This window comes from Ovis aries, chromosome 3 (assembly GCF_016772045.2).
Source record: "Ovis aries strain OAR_USU_Benz2616 breed Rambouillet chromosome 3, ARS-UI_Ramb_v3.0, whole genome shotgun sequence".
NCBI classification, from domain to species: Eukaryota; Metazoa; Chordata; class Mammalia; order Artiodactyla; family Bovidae; genus Ovis; species Ovis aries.
In genome coordinates, this window is record NC_056056.1 from 220179520 (window position 1) to 220194593 (window position 15074).

Sequence of the window (15074 nt, forward strand, 5' to 3'; positions counted from 1 at the left end):
TGTGTCCATCCATCCATCCATCTATCCATCCACCCATCTAACCACCATCCATCCATCCATCCATCCATTCATCCAACAACCATCCATCTATCCATCCACCCATCTAACCACCATCCATCTATCCATCCATCCATCCATCCATCTAACCAGCATCCATTTATCCATCCATCCATTCATCCAACAACCATCCATCTATCCATCCATCCATCTAACCACCATCCATCTATCCATCCATCCATCTCACCACCATCTGTTTATCCATCCATCCATCCAGTCACTATCTGTCTAGTCACCCATTCATCCAACCACCATCTCTCCATTCAGTCCATCCATCCATCCATCCATCTCACCACCATCCGTTTATCCATCCATCCAGTTGCCATCTATCTATCCATCTATCCATCCAACCACCATCTATCTATCCATCCATCCATCCAACCACCATCTATCTATCCATCCATTCATCCAACAACCATCCATCTATCCATCCATCCATCTAACCACCATCCATTTATCCATCCATCCAGTTGCCATCCATCTCTCCATCCATCCATCTATCCATTCATCCATTTACCCATCCACCCATCCATCTAACCACCATCTGTTTATCCATCCATCCATCCAGTCACTATCTGTCTATTCATCCATTCATCCAACCACCATCTATCCATTCAGTCTATCCATCCATCCATCCATCTCACCACCATCCATTTATCCATCCATCCATCTAACCACCATCCATCTATCCATCCATCCATCCATCCATCCATCCATCTCACAACCATCCATTTATCCATCCATCCCACCACCATCCATTTACCCATCCATCCATCTAATCACCATCCATCTCTCCTCATCTCTCCATCCATCCATCTATCCATTCATCCATTTACCCATCCATCCATCCATCCCTCTAACGACCATCTGTTTATCCATCCATCCATCCAGTCACCATCTGTCTATTCATCCATTCATCCAACCACCATCTATCCATCCATCCATCTATCCATCCATCCATCTCACCACCATCCATTTATCCATCCATCCAGTCGCCATCTATCTATCCATCCATCCATCCAACCACCATCCATCTATCCATCCATCCATCCAACCACCATCCGTCTATCCTTCCATCCATCCAGTCCAACTACTGTCCATCCGTCTACTCACCCACCCATCAATCCATCCACCCCACAAACATTCACTCAGCACCTCTCTTGGACCTGATTTGCAATAGGGACATGGCAGTGATGGCAGTGATGGATTTAGGAGGTAGGGTTGATGAAGGATGGGCGTGGGGAGCCAGAGATGATATACTGTGCGTTGGCTGCTGGTCATGGAGGGGGAACACAGGGCAGGAAGAACAGGTTTGAAGAGGGGATGATGAATCCTCTTTGGGACTCAAGGGCCGGAGGTGCCGTTGGGAGATGTAGGGGGAGGTGCCCTGTGGTTGGGGGTGGGGTGTGATAAATGGACACAGAGGGGAGGAGCCTCTCTGGAGACCTTCATTTGTGGGTCAGGACCAGAGCCATGGGGTTGGGGAGCAGGCTGGGGGCAGCCCAGATGGCATCAGCCCACCATGACCCTCTCCTGTCCTCAGACTGGCCCACCTGTAGTCTGCCCTTCCAGAGAGCTCCCTCCATCAGAGCCTCAGACGTGGCTGCAGTGGCAGGCCCTGGGCCTCGGGTCCCCATCGTAGGCTGGGGGAAGAGCTGCTCGATTCGAGGCACTCTTGCGGCTGTGCTCGGTCACTGATTCTCCGAGCAGGGCTCCTGGGCAGGGGCAGGGGCCCGCCAGGGCTGCCGTCAGCCCTGGTGGCGCTGTCTCACTGCGGGTGCTGCTTTAGTGCCTGGTACCCACTCTGCTGGGGAAACTTCCAGGTGGCGCAGCGGTAGAAAAATCCGCCTGCAAATGCAGAGATGAAAGAGACGCTGACTTGATCCCTGGGTTGGGACGATTCCCTGGAGGAGGAACGGGCAAGCCTCTCCAGAGTTCTTGCCTGGAAAATCCCATGGACTGGCGGGCTACAGTCCATGGGGTCGCACAGACTTGGATACCACTGAGCACAAGCGCCCTCTTGGAGACGCGGCAGCTGCTGAGTTCTGAGCCCTGTGCTCCTGCTGCTTTCCGTGTAGACGAGGTGCTGGTGGGGGTGGGGAGAGGGGTTGACGCCACCATGGACTGCGCACCCCCCCAACCCCCACCCTCACCCCGGCTCTGACTTGTGCAGCTTTACTCAGAGGTGCAGCGGGGTCCGTAGCAAAGAGAGTTTAACATGCTGGGCTCACTCACGCTGCCAGCCGTCTCTGATACAGGACGGGGTCCCCTCCAACACTCCTCTTGTCCCTGGGAGTCCAGGGGGCAAGCCCAATGAGCTGCGACCCTTCCCTCTGCCTCTTTCCTTACGGGAGCTCACACTCAGGAAGCCCAGCCCCCAGCCGCTTTTTCTTGCAATTTGGCTTTCATGGAGCTGAGTCTTGAACATCCTGTCTGAGCCACAAGGGAACTGCCCCCTTCAGCCTCCATGGGGACCAAATCCTCAGGCCTTTTTCTTCCAGGAGACCCTTGCCCCAGCCCCCTGGATAAACTAGTAGAGACGACAAGCTCTGCGGACCTGGGCTTCACCCAAGACCCTCCCCTAACGTCACCCACAACTCCCAGCTGGGGGTCTTGTTGCAGAAGGTCCTGGACACCTCACAGGGTCTTCAGTCCCACCTTCCCTTGAAGGACCAGACTGCAAAGTCCTCCAGGATATGGGAAACAGGCCCTGCTGTCTGGAAGCTTGAGGGGTACTTTGGAAGCCTCCTCTGATCCAGGGAAGAAGCTGAACCCTTCAGCTGTCACATGCTTGGGGCTCAGTGAATGGCAGACAGGTCAGGCTTGGGGGCCCCGAGGAATATCAAACCCAGTGTTCAGGGGGCGATCAGGGAAAGCTTCCTGGAAGAGGGAGCCTGGCTGGGTCCTGAACAGGAAACAATTTCCTCACTTTAAACAGCTTTTTCATTTTGAAATAATTTTAGATTTACAGAAGAGTTGTAAGAATGGTACAGAGAGTCCCCACAGCTTGCCCTGATGTTAACATCTTACATATAACCATGGTCCATTTATCAAAACCAAGAGATTAGCACGGTGTAAGGCTACTAGCCCTTCCTTTGGATCTTTCTGAACAATGTCCCATCCACGAGTCCACGTGGCATTTGGTCATTATGTCTCCGTAGCCCTCTGTGGGTCGGAGATAGTTTCTCAGTCTTTCCTCAATTTTCATGACCTTGAAAGTTTTGAGGACTGGGTATTTGGTAGATTGTTCCTCCAGCTGGGTTTCTCTGATGATTTCTCAGGATTTGCCTGGGGTTGTATGTTAGGAGGAGAAGAGTGTGGAGGTGATGTGTTCTTCACAAAGCATTATATCCGGGGTTACGTCAGACCACTGTGACTTACCACGTGGTTATTAAACTTTTTTTTAAAGTATTTGTTTATTGATTTTTCACTGCCCTGAGTCTTCCTTTCTGTCCGTGGACTTTCTCTAGCTGCGGTGAGCAGGCTTCTCGTTGTGGTGATTTCTTTTGTTATGGAGCAGGGGTTCTAGACTCTCAGGCTCAGTAGCTGTGGCCCACGGACTTAGTTGCTACAGGGCATGTGGAGTCTTCCTGGATCAGGGATCGAACCCGTGTCCCATGCGTTGGCTGGTGGACTCTTATCTGCTTCGCCACCAGGGACGTTTGTGTGGTTGTTAATCTTGATCACGTGGTCACATGATATCAGCTGAGTTTCTCCACTGGAAAATGCTAGTCTTCCTTTTCCATACTCGGTTTGTTAGAAACAGTCACTAGGCCAGCTCACACTCAAGGAGAGGGGAATGAGGCATCCAAGAATGTGGACATAGGATAAAATCACCACATTGACTTACACCTATTTGGAGGAGCCATCTCCAGGCTATTCGAACCACCTAACATTTTCCCCACTGATTTTAGCATCCATCCATGGGTCTTGCCTGGAGCAGTGGTTACTGCAGTATTCTCATGGTGATTTTCTATTTCAACTTCTTCCCTCCTACATTTATTATTTGAAATTGTTCTGTAGGGAAGATTTGCCCCTTCTCTGCCATTTACTTATTTATATCAGCATGGATAATCTTTAGGTTAGGACCTAATGCTGTCATTTATTTGGTTGCTCAGACTGTTCTAACTTTGACCGTTCGGGAGTTCTTTCAAATTGGTTCCTGTGTTCTTCGGACATATTCCTTGTGTCTGTTTGTTTTGCTTCCTTACTTTGGAGCAGGCTCATCTTGCATTTCCCTTGCCCCAGTGCGTTCGCTGTTTCTCCTTCAAGTTCTGGCTCCTTTTATGTAGAAATTCAGATCTGGTTTGTAGAGGGACTAGCTGCTACTGGGGTATCGCTATTTCTAGGCCCTCTTAGTGGACAGAGCTAGGAAATATTTTTTAGAATACTAACCCATGTAAGGGGCTTCCCTGGTAGCTCAGACGGTAAAGAGCCCACCTGCAATGCAGGAGATGAGGGCTCAGCCCCTGGAGGAGGAAATGACAACCCACTCCAGTATTCTTGCCTGGAGAATCCCTTGGACAGAGGAGCCTGGCCAGCTACAGTCCATAGGTTTTCAAAAGAGTCAGACACAACTTAGCAACTCACCACCACCACCACCACCAGTCAAGTTCACTCTTTGTGATGTACAGTTCTAGGGGTTTCAACAAATGCTGAGAGTTATTTATCCACGACCCTGGTACTATAGGAAGCAGTCCCACCATCTAAAAGATTCTTTTATTTGGCCCTTTTAAAATCACACTGTTTTCCAAAAGGGCTTCCCTGGGGGCTCAGCTGGTAAAGAACCCACCTGCAGTGCGAGAGACCTGGGTTCGATCCCTGGGTTGGGAAGATCCCCTGGAGAAGGGAATGCTTTTGTAATCCCACCAGCAATCATAAATGTTCCTGTTAATCTACATCCTCAACAGAATTTGGTATTTAAAATTTTTAACTATTTGAGTAGGTGTGCTCATTGTGGCTTGAATTTCCATTTTTAAATGACTAGTGATGCTGAACATCTTTCTATGTGTTTATTTGCCATATTTCTCCTGGGAAATGCATGCTCAGATCTTTTGTGCCCTTCTTAAAATCTAGATTGTCTGTCTTCTTGTGTTTGGATTTTGAAGTTCTTTAGGTACTGGACACAAGACCTTAAGTGAATACATGATCTGAAGACCTTCTGGTCTGTAGGTTGTCTTTTTACTCTTTTAACAGTTTCTCAGAGCAAAAGTTTTTCATTTCCATTAAGTCCAGTTTATCAATTTTTTTTATTATAGATTGTGCTTTTGGTGTAGCCCATTGATAAACCCCAGGCCATGCAGATTCTCTGATGTTTTTTTGTAGAAATTTTATACTTGGGTCTACAGTACATTTTGAGCTGATTTCTGTGTAAGGTGTGAGATACGTGACAAATTTCATATTTTTTCAAATGAATGCTATTTTTCCATTTAATTTCCTTTGCACATTTGTCAAAAGTCAGTTGATTACATTTGCGTATGTTTATTTCTGGACACTTTATTTTGTTCCATTGATCTATAGTGCTATGATCTTGCCAAAATCATATTTTCTTGATTATTATAATTTCATGGCTAAAGCTTGAAGTTGGGTGGTATGAATGCTTTTGCTCTTTTTCACAGAGAGCAAAAAGAGCTCTCTGTTTGTTTTGGCTACTCTAGTTTTTTTTTTTTTTTTAAAGAATAAAAAAGAGATCCCTTTACTTTTCATATATACATATATGAACGAAATTGTAGCCCACAGTCTTCTTGCCTGGAATATCCCATGGATAGAGGAGACTAGCAGGCGACAGTCGTTACAGTTGCAAAGAGTTGAACACAATTGAACTGAGCATGCAAACATACATATATGTAAGAATATTTACAAAATTTTGCTTTAATTTATAATCTGTTAAAAAAAATTTTAAAATTTATTTGGCTGCACTGGGTCTTAGCTGCGGCATGCCAGACCAGTTCCCTAGCCAGGGATAGAACCCAGGCCCTACTTGGTCCCCTGGCTGTGCTTTGCTAACTTCTGATATAAAAGGAGCGTAGATACTGAGCGTGTGTGCTAAGCCCCTGAGTCACTGACTCAGATGTTGGCCGCTCCTCGTGGGGTCCGGCTGGTGCGTGTGCCCCCAAGGCCCACTCTTTGTGACCCCATGGACTGTAGCCCGCCAGGCTCCTCTGTCCATGGGATTCTTCAGGCAAGAATACTGGAGTGGGTTGCCGTGCCCTTCTTCAGGGGATCTTCCCGACTCAGGGATTGAACTCATGCCTCTTACGTTTCCTGCATTGGCAGGTGGGTTCTTTACCACTAGTGCCACCCAGGATGCCCAGGAGATACTGAGGGAAGCATTTTCACGCTTGGGGAAGAATTTGTCTTTCTTTCTATTGGGAGCTGAGTGTGGGGCTCGGGTCAGTCTCGTCAGAACTTGGGCTGCACTGTCGTTGCCTTTGGGCTTCCTCTGTGCGGCCCCCTGGAGAGACGGGCTCCTGCGGGTCTCTTAGCTGGTTCCCCTTTTATTCCGCGATGGTCGGCGTGGTGATAGGGGAGGGGGTGGTTCTGATTCAGACCCCGGGAGCACTGGGAGCCTTCCTCCGTGCCCCTGCGCTCCCGCATGCGTTTCTCCCCCACCCGCCCCCAGGAGGAGTGCCCTTTTCGCCCCCTCTCATGCGCTGGGTTCCCTTGGGCGTGGTCTTGGTGTCCTCGTCTCTGCATGGAGCCCTTTTCTGCTCCCTTCGAGGGACAGGGTGGTGGCTTCTGGCAAAGTGTCAGCTGGATCCTCCTCTAGCCCCTCCACAGAGGGTGAAGGAAGGTGGCACCTTTTTCAGAGGGGCATCAGAACCCCCTGATGTCTGTGAGCTCCTGCGGCGGTTCCTGGAGGATCCCAGCTCCTTGGTGTCAGAGTCCCCTGAGTCTCTACATCCTCAGGCTAGCCCGCATTTGGTTTTGGGCAATTTGTTGAAATGTTACAGCTGAATCCTCTTGCTGGTTTACATGGTATTTTGTGTCTAGCCCGTAAAAGCAAGCACTTGGGTCTGGCATCTCCTTCTGGTACCTGTCTATCTCCAGACCGTAGTGAACTGTTTGTGTTGAACTCCATTCTCGTGTGGGTTTACGGAAAGTTGTTCATCTCTTGTCTTGTACAGGAGGGAGTGATGCCCTCCCCAGTGTCTCAAGGCCCCAAACCACAGGTGCTTCTCAGCCCTTGGCTGCGTCGTGCTTACTTGTGGCTCATTGGTCGAAACAAGTCATGTGGCTGAGAGTGGCTTCAAGGAGTGGGGAAATGGACGTTATTCAGAGACAGGGACTTCAAGGTCAAAAGCAAGGGACGTGGATACACACGGGGGGGGGCGGCAGGTGGGGCCATTTGCTCTCATATGAGTTCTGTTGGGGTGGAGAAAGCAGGCACTCCATTCTTTCTACACCATGGGATCCAGAGGGCCTGCTGCTCCCAGCTGGGCCAGGCCCTAGGAAGGAAACCCAGGGATGAAGACACCTGACCAGGTTATAAGGACCCAGGAAAGAGAGGAGAGGAGCCCCAGAGCTCACCTGGGAACACAGGGCTGCCTTCCGGAAGCAGCCCAGCCCCCAGGCTCCCCGCTTTGACTCTGAGGGCCCTGGGCTGAAACCCTTCCCTGACCTCTTGCTGTGGTTCCGTCTGAGGTCCAGCTCCAGGTGTGGGGCGAGGGCTCTTTGGGCTTCCATAGACCCAGGGCTCCCCGACCAGGCCTGATCCCTTCTCTTTTGATCGTCTTTGACCTACCTTGTTGGGGGCTCTAGGAGGCAGGTGCGTGTTTGACCTGTGAGGCTGGGAAAACACCCATGGATGGATGAGCCCGAGGCAAGCAGGGGTTCTCTTCATTTTGCAGATGTGGTGATGGAGGCTCAGAGAGGAGAGTTGCACACAGGCCAGGGGGTGGTGGGACACCCCCACGCATGGTCCTGCACTGCTCTCTTGACTCAGGCTTGAAGGGTCCAGGTGTCAGAAAAGCAGTAGCTGCCCCACCTCTCCTGGGGTTAAAGGAGGGTGTAGTTAACAGCCCACTCACCTATAACCCTCTACTCGGAAGCCCTGCTAACTCTGAGAGAAAAACCCCACTGCAGGGATAAGCTCTTTCCATGTGTGTGTATATTGGGGGAGCAGGGGATGATTGTCCATTTTACAAATGTGGAAACTGAGGCTCAGAGAGGGCAAAATGACCTGCCTGAGTGTCACGGTAGAGCTGGAACTTGAACCCAGTGTCACTGACACCACAGATACTCAGAATATTTCAGGAGGGCTGGTGGTCTGAAGGTGGCCAGTTATGACCCCATTGAGTCCTGCTTCTGTGTCAGGATGGGCCACTTGTCACTTGTTGAATGCACAAGAGGAAATGCCCAGCTCAGCCTGGGGGAAGTCAGGAAGGCTTCCTGTAAGAGGCGGCTCTGCACTGAGTGCTGAAGGACGAGTTGGCATTCCCTGAGGAGCAAGTGCAGAGCGCAAGGCTGTGTGAGAAGCATCTCAGGAAGGCTGAAGCCAGGCACACGGCGCAGGGGGTGGGCACACAGAGGGGGCCCCGAATGCTGGGGCAGGGGCATCCGCCCACCTCCCCTCTTAGCAGAGCTGCTGGGGTGGAGGGCATTTCTGCTCCACGGCATCAACTTGGAACCACAGCCCCATCCTACATCCCCCTCCCTGAACTCGGGCTGCCTGGGCACCCCTTGCACTGTGGTGGGCATCTTCCTCCTCTGAGCTCCCTCAGGGCCCTCAGATTCTCTGGGATCTTGGGGTTTCCCCAGTCCTGGCCCAGCCAGACCGCCTCAGCCTGGTCGCCGATGCCTCCCTCACCAGGCTGAGCAGGACTCCAGGAGCCGCCTCCTCACTCCCATGCATCCCACAGGGCATCCTTCCTCCCCCGCCCCCGCCGGGGCCTCGGGGTCTCCCTCTCTGCAGTGGGAGTGGAGACCCCACCGGCTGGCTGGAGTGCAGTGTGGCCAGCGGGGCTCAAAGGAAGTTGGCGCTGGTCTGGCTCCCTAAGAGCCCCCGTGGCTTCTGTTTGAACATTTGCCTCCTTCCCTGATCAGCAGCCATGGCTGCGTCCAGTGGGAGCAGGGAAAGGAGGATGAGGCGTGGTCGTGGCGGTGATGGCCCCAGGAAAGGGGAGGAGAAGCTGGGCCACTGCCCAGGTCCCCGGGGAACCTGCCCTGCTGGTGGCTGGGGCCGCGGTGGGTGCTGGGTGGTGCCGCCCCAGGGAGGGCCTTGGGCTGTGTCGTGCTCCTGAGTTTACTCAGGGTGACAGTGGAGGGTCCTGGTCCCCACCCCTCCCTGACAGCTGGGGTCACACAGCTCAGGGGCAGCCCTCTTGCCTGCCTCTCCAGTTCCTTCCAGAACCTTCCAGAAGGCAACAGGCTCTGTTTCCTTTCCATCTGCTTCATGATGGGTGGATAGGATTATGGTGATTTAAAACTTCTCTTGGCTTGTCTTCCCTGGTGTGACTTCCCAGGCGGCTCAGACGGTAAGGAGCGAGAGCTGGGTTTGATCCATAGGTTGGGAAGATCCCCTGGAGGAGGAAATGACAACTGACTCCAGCGTTCTTGCCTGGAGAACCCTTGGACAGAGAAGCCTGGCGGGCTATAGTCCAAGGGTTGCAAAGGGTCGGACACAATAGTGACTAAGCACACAGCCCAGCGCCGAGGCTGTCAGACCCTGCTGTGTCCTGAAATGGGTACTGCTGGGCCCGGAAGGGCTGAGCCCCCGCTGCACCGACGGGGCCTCACTCAGCTGTCGGCCGCTCCTCGTGGGGTCCGGCTGCTGTCTGTGCCCCCAGGACAGAGAAGGGGCCCTGTGGACAAGCCTGGCTGGGGCGCAGGTCTGACCCACGTCAGGGAAGCCCCAGGGCTTGTGTGGAGGAGGGGGCTGTCCTTGAGTCACCCAGCAGTCTCTTAACGAATAAAACTGGCAGAAATTCTGAGTTTCCAAGTTTATTGTTGGTGGTTCTTTTAAAGTCTCAAGAATCATTCTTGCAAAGGCTAACATTTTAATCTACTCAGACTAAGAGGGGTCCTGAGCTCAGTGGGGCAGCCCGGGGCCCTCCAGAGCGGCCGCTGCCAACCCTGGAGCCCAGGCCTGGGCTGACCTCAGAAAGAGGTTGGGTGCGGGTGTGGGCTGTGCTTGGGGGGATGCCCCGTACGTTCATGAGGCCCTCTGCTGACAGATTTCCCGAGGCGTGGGGACAGGCCCTGCAGTCCCTGTCTGTCGGCGCTGGGCTCACGGTGCGGGGCCCCTACTGGAGGAAGGCCCGGAGGAAGTCGTTGTAGGAGATTTTTGAAGACAGCGTCTTGTCATAATACTCCAGGATGTGGAAGAACTCCTCCTCGGAGAGGTTGATGCTGTACTGCCTCAGGACCTGCGGGGGAGAGGAGCCGCCCCTGGTACTGGAGCCGTTCAAGACCAAGACCAAGGGGGCTGGCTGCCAGGAAGGGGCTGGGCCCTTGCCCACCTCTCTTCCCTCCCCGAGCCTGGACAGCCTACCTCCAGAGTCACGCCCTCCCCCCTCACCCCCCACCCCTCCAGCAAGGCAGCCCTGTCTAGCAACACAGGTGTTGTGAGGCTGGTCAACGTGGAGGACGAGGAAGACGGACAGAGCGGAGGGGATTGGAGGGGAGACTAACCACGGAGCCGTAACTAGGTGGGAGGCCTTGGGGTGCAGCTTCAAGGGAGGGGAGGAGGGCAGGCGCAGGCTTCAGCACGTAGTTACGACTCAACAGTAATACATCCAGGGCAGAGCCTGCTGGTTTCCCAACCAATATCCGTTGACCCTTCCCCTTACATTATCAGACCCTGATTTTCTTCCAGGCTACTGTGTGGCCAGCCAAAATGAAAGGTGACAGTTCTCAGCCTCTCTCACAGTTCTGGCCACTAAAACGAAATGAGAATGCTATGCTGGAATTTTAGGAAGCCTCCTCTAAAGAAAACAGGCATGCCCTCCTTCTCTCTTTGCTGCCTGGAATGCTGAAGTGATGCTAGGGCTCCGGCACCTGTCTTGGGCTATGAGGTGACCTTGGGGAAGGAATCCAGGTGTTGAGGATGGTAGAAAAAAAAGTACAGATGTCCCTGATGACAGTCCAGACACCATGCCAGCTCCGGACTTCCTACCTCTGGGATTCTTTTACATGAGAAGAAAACTACCATGTCTAAGCTGCTGTGATTTATTTCACCTCTGTTATATGCAACTGAGACAAACTGTGATAGATACTCTATTAAATAAATACGAAGATTAGGTTATACATTTCCTATGTATATTTTGTGTTATAATTCATTTCTCAGAGGAGGCTAGAGAGCGGGGTTGGAAGAACCCAAGTTTCCTCCAGGGCCAGCAGGACTGGCCCCAGGCCCGTGGGGCTGAGGTCAGCTGGCCTGCCTCTGGGGCTGATGGGCTGAGAGCAAGAAAGGGGAGTGAACCTGGGGGTCTGGAGGGCCCAGCACCCATCAGGTCTCATTGCCAAGGGCAACGTCTCCTTTTCTCTTGCCCCCTCCCTGCTTGTCACCCACCCCAAGTTCCTAGGGTGTTATCTTCCTTCTCTTCTCTGGCTGAGAATTGTATTTGACCCCAAAGTAAAGAGCGGGGCTTCTCTGGTGGTTCAGACAGTAAAGAATCTACCTGCAATGTGGGCGACCCAGGTTTGATCCATGGGTCAGGAAGATCCCCTGGAGAAGGGCATGGCAACCCACTCCAGTATTCTTGTCTGGAGAATTCCATGGGCATAGAAGCCTGGCAGGCTATAGTCTTGCAAAGGGTTGGACATGAGTGAGTGACTAACCAGCGCTGTGAGCTGGAGGCCACGTCAGGGAGGTGACAGGGTATTCACGACCTCCAGTGACAGGCCTGGCCCCACCCACTGTGTGTGTGTTGCTGGGGCAGGGGTGGGGGATTGCTCCAGGGGGCCCCTCATTCTCTAGTGCCCTGCATGCTGCTGCTAAGTCACTTCAGTCGTGTCTGACTCTGTGTGACCCCAGAGACGGCAGCCCACCAGGCTCCCCCATCCCTGGGATTCTCCAGGCAAGAACACTGGAGTGGGTTGCCATTTCCTTCTCCAATGCATACAAGTAAAAAGTGAAAGTGAAGTCGATCAGTCGTGTCCGACTCTTAGTGACTCATGGACTGCAGCCTACCAGGCTCCTCCGTCCATGGGATTTTCCAGGGGGTCCTTGCAAATTCAGACCCACTAACTGCCGTTCATCTGCCTGCATTGCTATTTAAGAAAAGGTTTTTACATAAAAAATTTTTTGTTTTAGTTGTTGAAACGCAGAGAAATCTAAGGAATACATTTTTCCTAAGTGCACTGAGAGGTAATAACCCTTTCTTGCTTTGATGTCTTGACTGAGTATTTTTTCCTGGCTGTAATATTTGATTTTTAATCTAACATTCTAGACTTCAATTATTTTCTCAACCTCAGTGGTTAGCTAGGGCAGGGATGGGAGAGAGAAGCAAAGAATGGGAGCAGGCCTGCTGACAATTTGAGGAGTTCTGCGTTATTCCAAATGTGGGAGTTTTAAGTCACCCTTGAGGGTGGCCCTTTTCTTTCCTTCGGGAGGAAACCCTCCAAATGTTAACTTCCAAAGGTTCTGCAGGGTAAAGTCTAGCATAGATTCTGTTCCAGAGGTGGGGCTGTTGGGGGGCATCACGATCACAGCTGGTAGACTGGGGTGGGCGAGGTGCTCCCCTAGACCGGCAGGAGAGGCCCCGGAGTCCAGTCTCTACTGGGGTAGCTGGTTGACCAGACTGCATGGTCCAGGGTGGGCAGCCCCTCCATGCCAGGACAGCGGAGGGAGAGGGGAGGACTGAGCAGGGGGCTCTTGCAGGGCAGGGCTGGGGTCTGCAGACCCTGAGTAGCCACGCCCGGGACATGCCTCAGTCCCCGAGGTCGTCATTCTGCTCCGCGGCCTCGCGTGGGGTGTAGGCCGGGCTCTGAGGAGCAGCGGCAGCAGACGGCTGCACTCAGGTGTTGGTACCCCGGGAAGGCCCGGCGGGATTCTAAAAGCCTCTAGGGTGGGGACAGCCTGGGGTTGGCAGCGGACGACAAGTGGACGCAGCCTCCAGTAACCTGGGGGAACCCAGGAAGTGAGATCTGGACAGCTTGCCCACGCCTGGGCCTTCCTCCGGGGCTGGGGGCTCCTTTGGTGAGGTTTTTCTGGCCGCTGGCATTTGGCAACCGCGTCCTATTTGGAGGGAGAAGCCCCGCAAGAGCCACGCTCACCTTCCTGAAGTCAGCCACGCTGAGAAACCCCGTCCCGCCCTCGTCGTAGGCCTTGAACGTGCGCCGCATCGGCCTCCAGCAGTGCACGATCTTGGGCTGAATCCGAAGCAAGGCGGAGTAAAAGGAGCAGGTCTCGGCACCGGCTTCTTTCTGGGAGAAGAGCCAAAACCCACGAGAAGGTGAGAAAGGAGCTCTGGGTGGGAAGGATGGTGTGGACAGGCTGTGGCCCAAGGGGTAAGCAAGGGGCTGTGAGCGCCTCTCCTGGGCCTTGCTTCCGTCTTGGCCTCCAGAGCTCACTCCCCACCCAGGGTTCCCAGCTGGAAGGGAGTCTGCAGGCTTGTCCCAGGTGGCTCGGTGGTAAAGAATCTGCCTGTCAACATGGGAGATGCAGGTTCGATCCCTGAGTTGGGAAGATACCTTGGAGGAGGAAATGGCAACCCACTCCAGTGTTCTTGCCTGGAGAATCCTGTGGACAGAGGAGCCTGGTGGGCTGCAGTCCATGGGGACGCAAAGACTCGGACATGATTTAGTGACTAAACAAAGCTCATCACAAACAGCATCTCCTGGGGGGAAGGTAGGTCTCTTCATCCCCATTTCCTGGATTGGGAAATGGAGGCTCAAGGAGGCAAAGGGGCAGGATCAGGACCCCTCGGGGCTCCGTTTGATGCCAACACTACCAGACCACCTCCCAGGGAACCCCTCCCCGTGTATTTGAGGGGATGGCCAGGCAGATAACCGAAATAGTTTGAGGGGGGAAAAAAAGAGGTTCAATTTGAATCTTCTAGTAGGTTCTTATAATGAACAGACTTTTTAAAAAATCGCAAGGTTGTAATTATATCTAGTAATTAGACAGCACACTACACTGTGATTATTTCATTTAGGTGCTATTAGATTTGAAAACAAGATATTTTAGCATGATTTAGCCCCAACACATGTCTGAATATCACAGAGGTGAACTGTAGGCAATAATGTGTAATACATTTTGGGAAAGTTTAATTTTTAACATGGCACCACGTAAAACACATTAGCACAATGTTAAATTGCTTTCAATTTTTGCATCCTTTAGCACCTATGATAGAAACTCACCAGATGCCCGGTAGCTTCCTCAGCGGCCGATTTACCAATCAGCTGGTCCCCACCCACGGAAGAGAAGGGATTCTGTGAGCACTTGCTCTTCCCACACCTAAGTCTGGCTTGAGAAAGGGTTTTCCCATCCCAGCCCGGGACACCACCCCACCCAGGGGTCCTTGGCTGCTAGCAGTGCCCCCCAGAAGCAAATTCCCGGGGCTCCCCTGGTGGCGCACTTGTTAAGAATCTGCCTACAAATGCAGGAGAGACATGGGTTAGATCCCTGGTCCTGGGAGATTCCATGTGCCTCGGAGCAACTCAGCCAGTGCTCCACAACTGCTGAAAGTGAAGTTGCTCAGTCGCGTCCGACTCTTTGTGACCCCATGGACTGCAGCCTACCAGGCTCCTTTGTCCATGGGATTTTCCAGGCGAGAGTACTGGAGTGGGCTGCCGTTTCCTTCTCTAGGGGATCTTCCCAACCCAGGGATTGAACCCGAGTCTCTGGCACTGCAGGCAGACACTTTCCCGTCTGAGCCAGCAGGGAAAGCTTGTGGTCTAGAGCCTGGGAGCTGCAGCCACTGAGACCCACAAGCCTGGAGCCTGCGCTCTGCAACAAGAGAAGCCACCACCGTGAGAAGCCCGCGCAGCACAACGCGAGAGTAGCCCCCGCTCGCTGCAAATAGACAGAAGCCTGTGCAGCAAAAAAAGACCCAGCACAGCCAAAATAAATA

The 15074-nt window shown here is 52.7% G+C and overlaps 1 protein-coding gene across 3 annotated transcripts in view; it reads right to left on the reverse strand.

Annotated features, from left to right (window-relative positions):
- Positions 1-9983: 9983 nt before the first annotated feature.
- Positions 9984-15074, reverse strand: part of EFCAB6 (EF-hand calcium binding domain 6) — a 266713-nt gene continuing 261622 nt past the window's right edge. For all 3 annotated transcript variants that reach the window (XM_042247852.1, XM_042247853.1, XM_042247851.1), the window contains 2 exons: positions 13276-13425; positions 9984-10424 (listed from right to left, as the gene is read on the reverse strand). In XM_042247852.1, the coding sequence (XP_042103786.1) occupies positions 10302-10424; positions 13276-13425 (273 nt within the window). In that variant the 3' untranslated portion in view covers positions 9984-10301. The remainder of the gene's footprint in view (positions 10425-13275; positions 13426-15074) is intronic.